The following is a 15,274-nucleotide window of genomic DNA, read 5'->3' on the forward strand; positions in this document are numbered from 1 at the left end:
TGACCTGTGAAGCGTCTTTCCCCAGGTGCAAGTGCATAGGCCGTGCAGGCGCCACTTACCGTCTCGTCTGTGCAGATGGAGTGCACCTGGGTCCCAAACATTACTGATGTGAAAATGAGGAAGAGCAGCCCTTCGAAGCACAGCAGGATGAGCAGGATCACGGTGGTGGGTGGCGAGAAGGAGCTGCACTCTGAAAGAGAAGGAACTCATGGGGCTCAGGGCTGCCGCCCAGTGCCCACTGCCCTCCACCCAGTTCCCCCATGGCTCCCACTCTGCCTCCTGCCCTGCAGGACTTTCTCCTGGGTGCCACACACCTCTGGCCTCCAGGCCTCAGGGAGAACCATCCTGTCCCACACCTAGCTGTACCCGCGCTCCCTCAGGGAAGACCTCTTCCACAGGCCAGGTGTCTGCCGGGCTTCCCTCTTTAACATGCATCATTCCTTGCTCCTCAGTAGCATAGGAGCTGGGGGCCTCGAGTCTCTTCCATCAGGAATCTTAACCAAAGGCAACAGAGAGGACACAGGGAGGATTCTGGGTACTGGAATCATCTACACAGGGCTGGAAAACTCTGCTCCAGAGACCAAGGCCTCCTTCACTGTGTGAGGTTGGGAATGCAACCTCTGTAAGCCCCAGCTTTTGTCATATGCAAAGTGGAGGGAGAATGTCTCTTACCTTGCAGGCTTATTATGAGATTGAAACAAGGAACTGCTCAAAAAATCCCATGGGCCATGTGCTTTACTCTTAGTGGACACTAATAAAATGGCCCTGTCTGTTCTGCTCCAAAGAGAGATATGCCTCAGAGATGGTCTGTATGACCGTCATCACTGCCCAGTCTGTTAACATGACGCCAGACAGCAAGTAGTATCTGTGATAAAATGCCCTTGTTGGACTACTCTAGCAAGTTGCCAAGGCCACGTCTGTAGTTGAACTGGGTCCCTGGGGCCTGGCAGAATGTATGTACTTACAGATTATTTACCAAGTGATCAGGAACTTGCTGTGACCCACTCAGCTACACAGAATGGAATAGTCTGTAGAAACCCCTTCACCCCACCCTCTGCCCTTCTCCCTTCTGTCTACTAGCTGGGCCTTCCTCTTGCTGGCCTGTGCCAGAGCTCTGGTGTTGGAAAAATGGACTGATGTGGTGGTGCTACGGGTTAAAGTGTGAAACACCCTCATCCTCTGTCCCTCTGTTGAAGCCCAAACACCTAATGCTGTGTTATTTGGAGGTGGGGCCTTTTGAGAGGTAGTGAGCCAGAAAGGCCGTTAGGGTAGGTGCTCCTGTGGATGAGCTGGCTACTACACACGGGCTTCTCTTGCCCTGGTTGGAGCCAAGCCATGCAGAGGAATGGACAGGGCAGAAGAGTAGAAGGGGAAGTTGCAGACTTTGAACACAGGCAGGGAAGACCTCTTCGTATTGGTTGGGAACTAAAGAGATTGTCCTTTACCCGGCCACACGAATTCTTGGGAAAAATAATGGCAAGAAAATGCCTAAGAAGTCAGTAGACACAGGAAGGGCAACATTTCTAAAAGATGGTGAAATGAAAGTGTGAGATCCAGAAGGTGGCCCCTCAATTCCTTCAGCATCTATTTAAATTTGTTTTTCACATTTCTTAAAAATTAAGTTTTTTCGCCCTCTAGTTTTTTCTCACAGGATTTATGCAATCTTTTGGAGTTCCTTCTTCAGCATTTGTACAGTTTTCCCCCAAAGATTTATTTTATTTATGCATATAAGAGCTGGGGTGTAGGCCAGAGGTGTAGGGGTGAGAGGATTTACCAGAGACAGAGTGGGGAGCAGAACAGGCAGATCTACTGAAATACACTGCTGAGGGGAGCAGCAGGCAAGACAGGAGAGCTCTGCTGTGCCTTGTGGGTAGCTCCCTGGCCGGGGACTGAACTCATGCTGCAGTGGCTGGTGATAGCTTTATAGAGCTGAGACTTTACCCCTTGTGCCACCAGGAAGGCCCCAGCATTTGTACATTAATGGGATATTCCTAAAGCAGGAGAATTTGTCTATAATCTTAATATAACTTGCTGATTAAGCAGTTAAAAAAACAACCACAAAAAATAAATCACAAAAACCTCCACACCTAGCCAGGAAGTTAAAAATGGACTTCCATAGACTGGAATATGATAACCTTTGACTAAGAGGCTTCTGCACTGAAATTCTCTATCCCTGAAGAGCTCCCTGCTTGGGAAACATCTCCTTGCTGGGGGCACCATCCATCCAGAGGGGCTGCCCAGCTCACTACTGTACCTGTGGGACTGACTTCAAGGGGTTGTTTTTTTCAGGAAGAAAGTTACAGCTTCCTGCTGTTTCTTCCCCAGTCAGTCCATATGCTTTCAGAAAATCAAATGAGGTGGACCCCTGGCACCACGATGGAAACACAGAGCACATCCCACCCCCAGAGCAAGGAGGGAAGTCCTGGCTCATACTCACTTGTCCAGTCTTCTTCAAAGCAATGCAGGAAGTGGAATCCCACCATGATGAGGGCGTGCAAGGAAATGAGAGCTATGTACATCTGAAACAGGAAAGCAGTGCAGATGCCACCATTGTGAGAACCTTCCGAACAAGCAGGCTCCCGGAACCTCCCACTCAAGCATACTTAGTTAGGCCGAGGGCTGGCCAGGATGGGAGGCCACAGAGGCTTGTGGTGATTCCCCCTCACTTCTCCCCCTGCCCCCAGTCCTGGGTGTGAGGTGAGCAGCCATTCCCTAGAGGGTGTGGGACAAGAAGAGAAACGGGTGCCCGTCACCAGGTGTGACCTGGGCTCTAGGTGGGCTGCGCTGCCCTCTCCCCACCCCACAGCACCCCAGGCCTGCTGCCTCATCTCACTCTGAGAAGTCAGGGTGCTGACTGCCCAGGGCCCTTAAAGCCCTTCCACTAAATTCATCCATGCACCAGCAGCCAAGGGAGAGCTTGCAGTCCTCAGCAAAACTGCCTTTAGCTACTAGAAGTGGGAGCTCCTGAGGATGGGAGCCCAGAACGCAGCCCCTGCTTACAACTAATCAACTCGAGTGCATTTCTTAAAGCTCAAGCGTAGGGCTGGGGAGCGCTGCGGCGGAAAGGCAGAGGTCTACACGGCGGGCAGTACTCTGAATGGCAGCAGGGTGCTGAGGACTCCTGAGGGAACAAAGCTCCACTGCTTCCCAGAGGGGGCAGGCCCGGGAGGTGACTTACTGTAAACAGGACGAAGTACTTCTGGTTGTTCTCGCCGACACAGTTGTTGACCCAGGGACAGTGGTGGTCCATCTTCCGAATGCACCGCTTGCACACACTGAAAAAGCCCACGAGGCAGACCTTTAGGGGTGTCCTCACAATGGCCAGTGGGCCCTTGGGGACACAAGCCTGGGCCCCAGTCCACTCCTCCAGCGCTGCCCAGCATTCTGCTGGGTGGGTGTGGCAGCGGACTTAGAAGGCAGAGTCAGGAGCCCAGGGTCAGACGGGGACATTATTTTACCTCCAAATATCTTGATTAATGTAAATTGGGTGAAACAGACATGGCTAAGAGGTTGCTCTCCTGAGGTAAAAAGCTGAGAATTTTGTTTATTGAGAGGATAGAATAAAGACATCTCAAAAACTTGACGGGATGAGATGGGATAGAGAAAACAGCTGCTCCTTGTTTCCCCAAACACCAAAAATCTGGGAAGGGGAGCAACGTCCTGCCAAAGCACTGCCTTGTACTATTAGGGAGGGTAGGCTGAGGAAGTGAGCACTAGAAGAGTTCAGAGCAGGGCCAAGGCAGAAAGGCCGCCTCCAAGAACCTTTTAGCCCTAAGACAATATCCAGTTAGTTGAAAAAAGCAGAAAAGTCATTTGAGTTTAAATATTTGAGTATAATGTTGATCAGATGACTTCACTAATTTGCAAATTATTAACTTGCTACTGGGTCATATTTGGACAGAGGCTGTTTCAAGTGTGTTTGATAGCAAACACCCCACTCCTTCTCAAACCATACAGATCAGTGATATGAAACGAGTACAAGGCTAGAGGGGGCTTGAAAGCAGCTACTTCCCAGTGCTCAAGTCTGGAAAGACCCATGTGTCAGTACATGGGCGCATCAAAACCTGCTCCATTTTTAATTCATTAATATAGGCTGCTCCCTAACATTGATTTTGGGGGCATCATTTGTTCAAAACAGTTTGAAATACTCTAAGTATGAGTTTGGAGATAACACAACTATATTTATTTTTAAAGTTTCTTAGTTTGCACCTGCTTTCTTTCCATTAGTTTCCACAGCTAACTTTCTCCAGGTGACCCCTGGGGAAGGGTGGGCTGGGGGCCCTGCCTGGAGGATCAGGGTGTCACACGCATGTGCTGGTGCTCACGGAGTTCTGGTCCTCACAGGGCAGGGGAGGTGCAGGAGGAGCTCTTCTGGGTGTGGGAGTGAGCTGTCCCCCGGATCCAGGCTGAGAAGCCGTGGCATTTTCTAAGCGTGGCACAAGGTTTGAGGGCAAAGACCTGGGTATGCGGAGCTCCCCTAGGCTGGCTCACCGCCGAAATTCATGTTTCCCACTACAGGGAGTAAGTATTGTCATAAGGACTAAGGAGAACAGAGATGGCGCCTGCCTTGGGTGAGTGGTAAAGTCACACAGGCTTCTAGCCTTGCTCTTCTCTACAATTTCGGAGGGCCTCGCTGACACAGAATATTGGGGGTGGACTCAGTCTGCGAGATGCTGACCCAGCCCCAGAATCTCCCTGGTGACTGGGAGGGCAGGGTAAGAAAGGGAGGCCTAACTGGGCATGGAGGGAAACAGAGTCAGGTACCAGCAACTCTATTACCTGGTGTCTCTGTTACCAATTTAAACTGTCTGGATACATAATATGTATTTTAATTGACAAAGTTTGTTCCCAGTATAGAATTTTAAAGATACAGACAAGTGAAGAGTGAACTGCTGTGTCCTGTGTCTCAGCCACCAGGCCCACATTTCCTCCACAGAGCCACCACCCCTGTACCCCATTGTTTACATGTCCTTCCCCAAGATCTGGGGTTTCTTAATTCCCTTCCTGTCAGGGGAACAGACTCTTGAGGGTAATCACCTCCCTACTCCAGGCTCTTGAGCAATTTCTCTTCCCTCTGTACTTATTTCTCACAGGGTTTCAAGTGCGTGCTCTGAGGCAGTGTTTGCTCAGCAGCAGAGAGGCACCAAGTTGCCTGTGAGCCTCTGAAAGCTGCCCGAGAGTTTAAATAAGCCCTCATGGCAAATCTGGCCTTTGCTCTCCTCCCAGCCTCACTGAAGAGACCAGGCTACTGTGAAACCAGAAGCTGGGTTTCACAGTGGCTGTCTTATTGGGCAGCCAAAGTGAAAAATACCCATCCTTCAGGGAGCAGGGGAAAGTGAGCACAGCGTGTTCTCGAATAAGCTCATTGCATTCAAGGTTGCTTTGTTATAATGTTGGCGGGAGAAAGCAATCCCGGCCAATGTGGAGTGAAATGATGTTATTTCAGGACCTGCTTTCTTTAGCCATTGGTTTTTCTTGAAGTCATAGTTTCTAAGAACCTATCAATGGCGTTAAGTGAGGACTCACTGAGTAGCCTACCGAGAAACGGAAAGGTTGGTCCAGAGTACTGGTCTCCGAGTTTCCCACAAAGACATGAAGTCTCAAGGTGGCACTTCTCCCTTTGGAGAAGTCGAGGCGCTCCTTAGAGCACAAGCCGGCTCCCCAGCCAGTGGTGGTGCACGGGGTCAGGGTGTCCGTCGGTGCACATGGCTGGAGACACTGCTCAGAGGCTGAACGGCTCTAGGCCAGGTCTGAGTGGGTCAGTGAAGCTCACCCCAAGGGGTGACTATCCACACCCTGCTCCTGTTTCACATCAGGCACCATTTGTCATGAGTGCGGAGAAAGCTTCCCTCCACAATCTCCGGCACCCCGCTGGGAAGGCAGTCTCCCAGAGGCAGGCCTCTTCCCAACTCCCAGTGCACAGTGAGCAGGGGGCTCAGCAGAGTCCCCCTCCCCAGACACAGCAGGGCAGCCCAAGCATGGTGGGCAGGCAGACCTCCAGGCCCTCTTCACTCGGGCTACCTGGGGACATCCTGGTACGCAGGCACCAAGGACATGGCAACAGGTCAGAAACGTGCAAAAGCCGTCACTGGAAAGGCCAAATGTCTTAAAATGGAGATATTTTTAGTGTCCCTGCTTCAAGGTTTCCCAGCTGTCTTCTGTGTTTGTTTCTTTTTTAAATCAAAAAATGTTTTTCTTTTTTTGTGTGTTTTTAAATCATTGTCTTAGAAGACTGTCGATGCTTCCCCACCATTTTCTAGCACTTCCTTCAAAAGCTTGTCAGAGCCCAACAAGCTCAACGGTGGCTATATACAGTCAGGTCCTCTGGCATTAATGTGCCCTCTCTCCAGGGGGTGTAAGGGCCCTTCCTCTGTCCTCAGCCCCAAAGGAGCTGGCTAGGCCCTCCTGCCCACCCCTGGTGATGATTCACCCCAGAAGCATAGCTGTGTCTGTGAGGGTCCTGTGTCTCCCCCACAGCAGGACTTACCAAACTCTCAGGGGGACAAGCGCATCTGCCCTGCCTGGGTGGGGGCTCTAGGGTCAGGTTGCCCAGGGCTGGATCCGAGGCTAACCCACCACTCACACAGATCTAAGGGTCCTGCATAGCAAGGGTCTGCTGAGTGAAGGCCCTGACGCCAGATAGGGAAAGAACAGCCTAAGAAATGGGATCCACCACATCAGATTGGGGTGCCCCAGAAGGAAAAGAGAACAGAGCAAGAAGGTACTTGGTGGACTATACCCCACACATCGGTTTTCGTATCATACTTCATGGCTTTGATCAAAATTATAAGCAAGAAGGTAGCTGCCACATCCTGACCACAGCTCGGAAATGATTTTAGGTAAGGCAGGGCAGTGCAGTGGAAAGAACACTTATTTTGGATCCCCACTTTGGGCTCTGAGCAAAGAAACTCAGCAGCTCCAATCTATTCTCTGCAGAATTAGCTCTCATCTCTCAGGGTTAGAGATGTACGTAAACGCTTCAAAAACAATACTAGCACAGATTTTATCAATAATCAGAACCATGAGAAAAACAAGAGAAGATGCTGATAGGGGCCCTGAGCAGCCCACGACCACTCAGCTTGGCACACGGCACGTGTGTGTCTCTACGGTCAGGACTGTAAGGGGTCTGTGGCTCGCTCTATGTCACAGCTCTCCATCCTTATTTACGAATCTAACACGCAAGGCCAGCACACTGGCTGCCCACAGTAGCATAAGTGGCCCCCCGGCAACATTTCTACATGCTTTCATGGTCCTCGCCAACAGAAAAGTCAATGCCAACAGAGCAGCCTGGGGTTCCAAGTGCTTCTCCTGGGAAGGAAGATGCACCCACATACTATAGGACTGGCAGGAACAACTACAGGTTCAAGGTTGGGGAGTGTTTCTGGTGCCCACCAGAGCTCAGAGAATGCAGACAGTTTTCAATTCCAGGGACTCTGTTGGGAGGAGAGGAACGGGGAAAGCACGTGTGTGCACACACGCACCAAGACTGCGATCCTCTTTCTCTAACAGGGAGCGGGCCTCTCAACCCAACCTGCCATAAACTTGCTCTGCTGGGGTGCTGGGGACTCTGCTGATTTAGGCCAACACAAGCCACCACAAAGGAGCGGTTGTCAGCACACATTTCCTGAGGCAGGAACAGGCTACGCACAGGCAGCCTCACTCAAGTTCATCTGAATCAGCAGCTCTTGTTTTGCTCAAGTTGATTTGTTTACTAGCACTCAAGAAGCTCTCCCTCAGATCATCCTGAGGAGAGAGGCAAAGAGGAGGCGGGAAGGAAAATGCCAGGAGGTGGAGGCAGTTCCGAGGGCTCAGGGAGGAAAGAGAAAGAACCACAGCAGTTACTCGGAAGTTCTTTTCCAAAACAGTTCCCACTTCCTTTTTTCTGGGGCAGCCTATAATCCAGCACATCCTGAGGTGCACATTTGCTCTATTAACAAATTGCTTCCTTCTGTCGAGCTCGGTGACTCACAGAGTTGCTCATGTTCAATCCTCACAAGTTAGGGGAGAGCAACCCTTTCTACAGAGGAGAAAGCTAAGGCTGAGATGTGGCACCAGACCCAAGGTCCACAGTGTGGCGGTGACAGAGACAATTTCCAACGCTGACCTCTCCAAGGCCGTGGCCTGCTCCACACACAGGGTTGCCTTGTGGAACCACATGAGCAAGTTGGGCCTTTTCATCTGGGTGTTGCTTAGGAAACAACTGGCTGCCCCAGCCTTAGGGTGGCAGGAAAGCCTAGACAGATGCCTCCGTCTAGACAGAGGGAGCAAGATCAAATCAGCTTCTAGCACAGCTCTTAGAAGCAAGCTGACCCAGAGAGAGAAAACTCACAGGAGACAGTAGTTACCAAAGGACCCTGACCAAGCTCCTCAGTCCTCACCTTCAAGAGGTGACCACTAATTAGGGAGGTTTCCACATCTCTCCCATTCAGATAGGCAGAAAAACAATACAATTACATTAGGTCACAGGAGTCATCTCCAAACTGGAGTTCTAGACTGGGACCTAATCCTGTCTCTTATATTCAACAGGAGTGACCTTGGAGCCATCACATAACCCCCGCCCCCTTGACCCTTATTCCTTATCTAAGGAGATCCTACCTATCTCTGGGGTGACTCTGAGGACGAAAGATGACTGATGACGAGATAGAGCGGGCTGAGGTGCCTGTGCCGTATAAGGAGCTGACTGTGGGATCTGAATGATGGAGACTGACTGCTATCTTCCAAGAGGTGGGCATCAAGGCCCACAAAGAAACACCACCTTTTAGCAGCTCAGATCTCTCACAAAACCCAGGGTTCCCACAGTCTCAGACTGACAAGGATGACCTCCCAACACCGGGAGCCAGTTCACTCCTCCACAACCCCTTCCCACCCCAAACACATTCGAGTCTGAAAAAGGTCACAAATGACACAGACTGTAGCTTTTAAATGTACTTAGCATTTAAAGTATGCTTGTAATGATAAAGTGCAATTTTTAGCTAGATGTCTTCTTGTGAAGAAGACTCAAAACCACAAAGAAATCTGAAAACCAAAAGGGAAAAATCCCTCCAGATAAGATGGGAAAATGGCTTTTTAGGCTGAATTCTACAGTCGTCACAATCTCTAGAAATTGTTTTAAATAAAGTCCTCATTCAAGGAAAGCCCCTTCGCCACTCTCCACAACTCAAGTGGACAGGGCCGGCTCCTAGAGAGTCACACACTGGGCATTCACGGAGTGATGCTCTGAGACTGCCTGGGTGCCCTTACTCAAGTAATCAAACTGTGAGGCGGGAAGAGCAGGAGTCCCGAGTTTAAAGACATGGAGATAAACAGGGAGACAGTCAAGGGTCTGTGCAGGGTCCTCTGTCAGCTGTGGCACAGCCACATCTGGGGACAGACCAAGTCCAAACCAGCTGCCCTTTCCAATCTAGCAAACTCATGGGGCGGGGAGAGTGACACAGGGCGGGCACTCCATGCCCAGAGGAGAGGCATTCAGAAGTCCTGTTGCTGACGGCGCTGGGGGCAGCGGTGCTCTCCAGAGTGCGTGTGTCTGGGTGGGCGCATGCGTACCTGCAGTGGTGGGCTCGGTCTGGCTTGATGCTGCAGCATTTGGGACACTTGTACACCACCTGCCCAGGCTTCAGCTGTAAACTCTCGATGAATTCCTTAGTGGCATTTCCTTTGGGCACCGCCCCCTATAACAGAGGAAAGGCATCAGGGTTGGGCTGGGGGTTCCCTCACATCTCACATTCCACAGTGGAGATGGTCATTTTAAAGCACCGACTACAAACACATGGACTGGACATTTTCATCCCAACAACAAGAGGACATATTCAGAATTATGCCAACACTGACGAATATTTACTGACAAAGAATTTTCCTGAGGAAGTGCTACCAAATTAAAGCCTTTACGGTTACATTGTTCCTGGTGATTTCCTATTTTCATTTTACTGAACTTGCTTTCATTGAATCCATTCTTTCCTATGTAAACAGTCTAGTGAGATTCAACTTACCAATTACTTTTTGGTCTACATTTAATTTCCTGGTATCAGCTACAGTCTTTGAGAGGGCAAAATATCTAAGAGTCTGGTATTTCCAGGTCAAAATTTGCAACTCTAAATTTTAATTGGTTCAGTTTCAAATGCAATCAGTCTGAATTTAGTTGTTAGTGAGTCTTCAAGCCACGGTGAACCAAGGCCCTCACATATTCCACTTGCTCTCTGACCAGAAGTGCCCTCTGATTTGCAATGCCATTCTGTTAGGATGTTTGTGACTACTTTGCTGTCCTAGATGTCCATGCTTTTGGTGGAAACAGTACCAGGGCTAAAATGCCAGAGTTAGCTTAGGCTGTGCACCTGGACAAACAAGGAAAACAGGTAATACCAGGCCCAAGGAGGGCCTCAACAGCCAACTTCACCAGGTGCCTCCTGGAGCTCAGCTTGTACACCTGCATTCCTTGCTCTGGATCTGGGACTCAAACAAAGCCTGTGCCTCCAGAAGGCTTCTGGTTTTTTGGAGACTGATCTCAATCCTAGAAGACAGTTCTAGAATTCTAGTTTGGCAAAGAGAAGCTGCAGCCAATTGACCAAGGGCTAGAGAAGTCTTAAGGGCGGTTTAAGAGCTGTCCTGAGGAATAGTGCAGGACAGAGGAATAGTCTAGGTGGACTTTGCGGGGGGGAAGGAACTCCAGCCTGAGAAGGGGCATAACGAGGCAGTGAGGTGAGAGTAAGCACTGCTTATTTGGGAGACAGTGAGAATATCAGTGTGGCCAAGCCCAAGGCACACAGTATGAGCATACGAGACTGGACTGGTGGGCTGGGGCAGCCCGATGTTCCATGCCAGACCTAAAGGCCCAGATAAAGTTTTTCTTTCTAGGCAGCCCAGAGCTATCAGACAACATTGGTGCTTCAGGATGAGAACCCAGTTGCTGATGCTGTGCGGATCAGGTTAGAAGAAAGATAAAAATGCTAGAGACCAGCCAGGAAGTTACTGCTGATGTAAGGAAGAACTGAATTATGAGGATGGAGAAGCGTAGGGAGGAAATCCAGAGATCCAGACAAAAGACGTAGGGAACTAAGTTAACATTGTCATGGTAGAGTGGGTGATGAAAAGAAAGAGAAGAGATGAATACAAATAAGGCTTCAATTTTTAGCAGCTAGTATAGGGTGGTGCCCTTGACCAATGGGAGACACAATGGAAGCAAGCTTTGGGAAGAGACGACCAGTTCACACTCAGCATGTGCGCTGTCTGAAGTGCCCAGGAATCCCCAGTGGGAGGTGGAGCTCTGGGCCTAAGCAGCAGGAGAGAAGAGCAGTCAGCGCCATCGCACAAGGGCTAAGCGGCGGGCTCGGGAGTCTGCTGGCTCTGAGTTCTGTGTTTGCAAGTGGTATGCAGGTGAAAGCCTGGCCTCTCTGTGCCTTAGTTCCCTAACTGGTGAGCCAGGACCCATCTTACCTAACTCCTAGTGTTGCTGTTAGGGTTAAACAGACATAGCCACGATAACCTGTGGAGATGAGGGCTGCCTTAGAGAAAATGCTCAGTACTGCAATAGACTGAATGTTTCCCCCCCAAATTCCTACGCTGAAATCCTCAGGAGGTCTCACATAAAAGGGCCACAAGAGGAAGGTGCTCTCATTTGGTATTTTGCTCTTCTAGACGGAATCAGAGATGTCATTTAACATTGTCTTTCTAAGAGCTAAAGGCTAAGGTCTGAGGTCAGTTCTCACCCCTCTGGAGTGACTGCATTTGCATAAACCTCATAGAACTCTCATCCCCACCCAGGCAAGACCCCACCTGCCCAGCCATTGAGCTCATCTCTCAGAGCCAGTAGCTGCTGGGCCAGCCACTCAGACTGCGGAGTGGGTAACACAGGCACTATGCAGTCTCTGCCTCAGGTGCTTCCCCCCACTCCTTTTTTAAAAGAATATGCTCATCTAGCTTATCTCTACAGATTTCAGAATTTTCCGTTGTGAGTTCACAGTAAGGAATTTTGTTCTGCACAATGCTGGACAGATGGCAGGGAGTCGGGGCCTGCTGAGACACTCCTGCCTGTGTGCTCATGCTGGTTTTGCCCCCCCCCCACCTCCACTGGTTCTTACACGCCTCCCAGGATGTTTAGAAGCTTCCGTGTTACTGAGCCTGCAGATGAAAATGTACTGATCTTTCCCCTCATTCCCAAAGTAATACTTGTTCATGACTTCAAAATATATAGAGAAAAAATTAAAAGAGAAAGCCCTACCCACTGATTCTATCACCCAAAGATAAGTACTATTAACATTTGGTGCATATTCTTTCCAGTATTTTCTCTTTGTACATCATAAGTTAAAGATATTTTCAAAAATCTATAGATCCAAAAAATGTTCCTACATTTCTAAAATATATATTTGCCGCACAGTGGAATGTATTTAAATCTGGGAGAAAGGTATGATCAGCTCTCCCTTGGTGGCTAGCTTCAACTTCTAATACTTTCTGCAGCTCCCACCCACTTCCTTTTCTCTTCCAGAGATAACTGAGGCTGCTGGAGTAAACTCCCTTCATTTTCTTTCTCTCTCTCCCCACTGTCTTCCCTCCAGCCCCCTCCTAAACACACAGGGACCCAGCTCTCCTGGAGGACTAGTGCCCCAACAAAGCCTCATTTTAGGGTCCCAACTATTCCCCCAGAGCTTTCCCTCTTATTCTTAGTTGACTTCACACTCTCTCTTCCCTTAATAGTTAAGCTTCTAGATTTCTATGCATTTGCTGTTTTGTTTACTTCTTTTTTTTTTTTAATAACATTTGTCTTCAGTTTCTTTTTTTTTTTTTTTTAAAGATTTATTTATTTATTTGTTTGTTTATTTATACAAGCACTGGGTACAGTCAGAAGCGCGGGAGGGTGAGAGAACTCTGCAGAGCCAGAGCGGGGAGCAGAGCAGGCAGAAGGACCGAAGTACACTGCTGAGGGGAGCAGCGGGCGGCAGGAGAGGTCTGCCCGCCATGCGGGACCCTCCTCCGGTGGCCAGGGAGCAGCCGGGGATCGAACCGGCGCTGCAGAGGCTGCGGGCAGCTTCGCAGCCCAGCGCTCAATCGCTGCGCCACCGGGGAGGCCCTGTTTTGTTTACTTCTTACTCTCTTTTGCTCCGGTTCTGTCCCCTCCACACCAGGGAACTGAGTCACAGTGGCCAAATTCACAGGTCGGTTCTTAGCCCTCGCCTTCCTGGGTTCTCCTCACTGACAACTTCCTCCTTGTTACCAGCTGCCCTGCTCCCTTTGGGTCTCCTCCTGCCTCGCCTTTCTTGAGATCCTTCCCTTCCTGAACAATCAATCTACTACTACCTCTTCTGTGCTCATTCTGGACAAACTTGCCCATCACCACCCAGTGACCATCAAATCACCAGCACTACCCCAGACCTCTTGAGTGCAGATAATTCTACCTGGTTGGTCAAAAGACAAAAGCAAACTCTCCAAATTCAACATACTAAGACCAAACTTATTACCTTCTTCCCAAACTGTCCCTGGTTCCTGGCCCACTGCCCATCTGTCTATTCTGCCCATCTGGGGTAGAAATCTGGTGCCATCCCCAACTTTTCTAGCCCTCTGCCCCACATTCCTACCTACTCCACCAGGTCAATTCATCCCCAAACTGTGCCTCTAAGCCCATGTATTAAGGCCACTGTCAAGGCCTTAATACAACTTCATCAAGTGCCCCAGGTACCAGCATCTCTCAGGTCTTCCTGAATCCCTCTCTCCCTCGCCTCTTGCAGCCCACCTCCATCCTCTCCCGCCTCCTCTTGTCCATACTTAACTGTCTAAAACGTGAATTCGATCAGGTCATTCCTTGTCTAAAAGCCTTCACTCGCTCCCTAGCATCTTCCCATGGCCCAGAGGCCCAGCTCCCAGGCAGGGCTCTTCCAAGGTTACCCCAAGCCAGCCCTGGACCCCCACCCAGTGTCACCTCCTTCCCTGACAGTCCGGCCTGGCAAGGTGCCTGGAGTTTCCCAAAGGCATCCAGCGCCCTTTAAGTCTTTCTCTCATGCCCACAGGATCCCCGTATTAGCGTGTCCCCTCCAGGCTGCCAAGTACCTCCTTCCCTCTTGCGTCTAAACCAAACTCACTCAGAGATTCACCTCCTTGGCTTTTTTCCTGTTGGCCCCAGGCCACACCCAATACAGAACCTATTACTTTGCCTTGTGCTCTCACAGGTAGTATTTGTACTATAACAGCTACCATTTAATTACACAGATCTCTCCTACAGGTCTGTAAATTCCTGGAGGACAGAGACAATGTCTTTCAACTTGTGACTCGCCCAGGGCTTGGCAAACAGCTGTATTCAATAAACCTAAGCTGAATAATAATGATGATACCACAGACATTTATTGAGTGCTTACATGCCAGGCACAGTTCCAAGTGCTTTATTATATTTTGTCAGTTAATTCTGACAATTAAGAGGTAGAGACTAGGATATTCCTCAATTTGTATACAAGGTAACTAAAGCAAAGAAGTTAAGCAACTTTCCAAGATGACAAGGCTAACAAGTAACAGACCCAGGATGCAGATCCAGGCAATTCAACTTTAGAACCTATTCCTCTATCAGAAGACACCTTACACATATATTAAATATTTCCATGAAGTAACTTAAAGAGGCTTTTAAAAAAACTGCTTTGAAACCATATTATCATTCTCCTGCCAAAACCTGAATCATCACACTAACAACAGTGAAACAGGCTTGGGATAATGTCTGTTTCATTAAGTATCTAGGATAACATGACAATGTAAAAAGGACACAAAGAAAAGCAACAGAGACAGGTTCCAGAAAAAGACCAGTGATTCCAAGGAATCAATACCGCCATTCATTTCAAGCAACACGGGTGAAAACTGGCTTGCCCCTGTTCAGGGGCCATGGGACCAAGACATGTTAACCTCCTGGTCCAAGCAGAAATTCTCCTAATAGCTCCCTCCCTTGCCAGATCTGGGCTACCTGAGTCGTCCACAGGAAGGTGCCAAGTAAGTAATGCCCGAATTGGTCACTTCCTTCTCTTTGGAACCAGAAGGATTTTTCTGTTGGCAATTCTAAGTTGCTCAGTGGCAGGTATGAGAAGGTGCCCAGCTCTAGGGAGAACACAGCACCCAGCCTCGAGACAAGTCCCCCACCTGGCACCTGATGTGCCAGTACCTTGGAGCAAGATGGGCATGGCCCTTGTCTGGTTACACCCAGCACTCAGCCTCTAGTGGTTACTTGACCTCCTCTTCCTCTTCTGTGCTCCTGCAGGTCTGAAATCACATTGCCAAGCTAAAGCCTGAGGAAATATTGTACTTGTTAGCGATT

General features: G+C 49.4%; 1 protein-coding gene across 6 annotated transcripts in view; it reads right to left on the reverse strand.

Annotated features, from left to right (window-relative positions):
• Positions 1-15,274, reverse strand: part of ZDHHC3 (zinc finger DHHC-type palmitoyltransferase 3) — a 48,900-nt gene that overhangs the window by 14,036 nt on the left and 19,590 nt on the right. For all 6 annotated transcript variants that reach the window (XM_037527541.2, XM_037527546.2, XM_037527556.2 and 3 more), the window contains exons 3-6: positions 9,544-9,668; positions 3,179-3,275; positions 2,438-2,519; positions 60-190 (exon numbers count right to left, since the gene is read on the reverse strand). In XM_037527541.2, the coding sequence (XP_037383438.1) occupies positions 60-190; positions 2,438-2,519; positions 3,179-3,275; positions 9,544-9,668 (435 nt within the window). The remainder of the gene's footprint in view (positions 1-59; positions 191-2,437; positions 2,520-3,178; positions 3,276-9,543; positions 9,669-15,274) is intronic.

This window comes from Talpa occidentalis, unplaced genomic scaffold, assembly GCF_014898055.3.
Source record: "Talpa occidentalis isolate TD23 unplaced genomic scaffold, MPIMG_talOcc4v2.1 talOcc4.10, whole genome shotgun sequence".
Taxonomy (NCBI): Eukaryota; Metazoa; Chordata; class Mammalia; order Eulipotyphla; family Talpidae; genus Talpa; species Talpa occidentalis.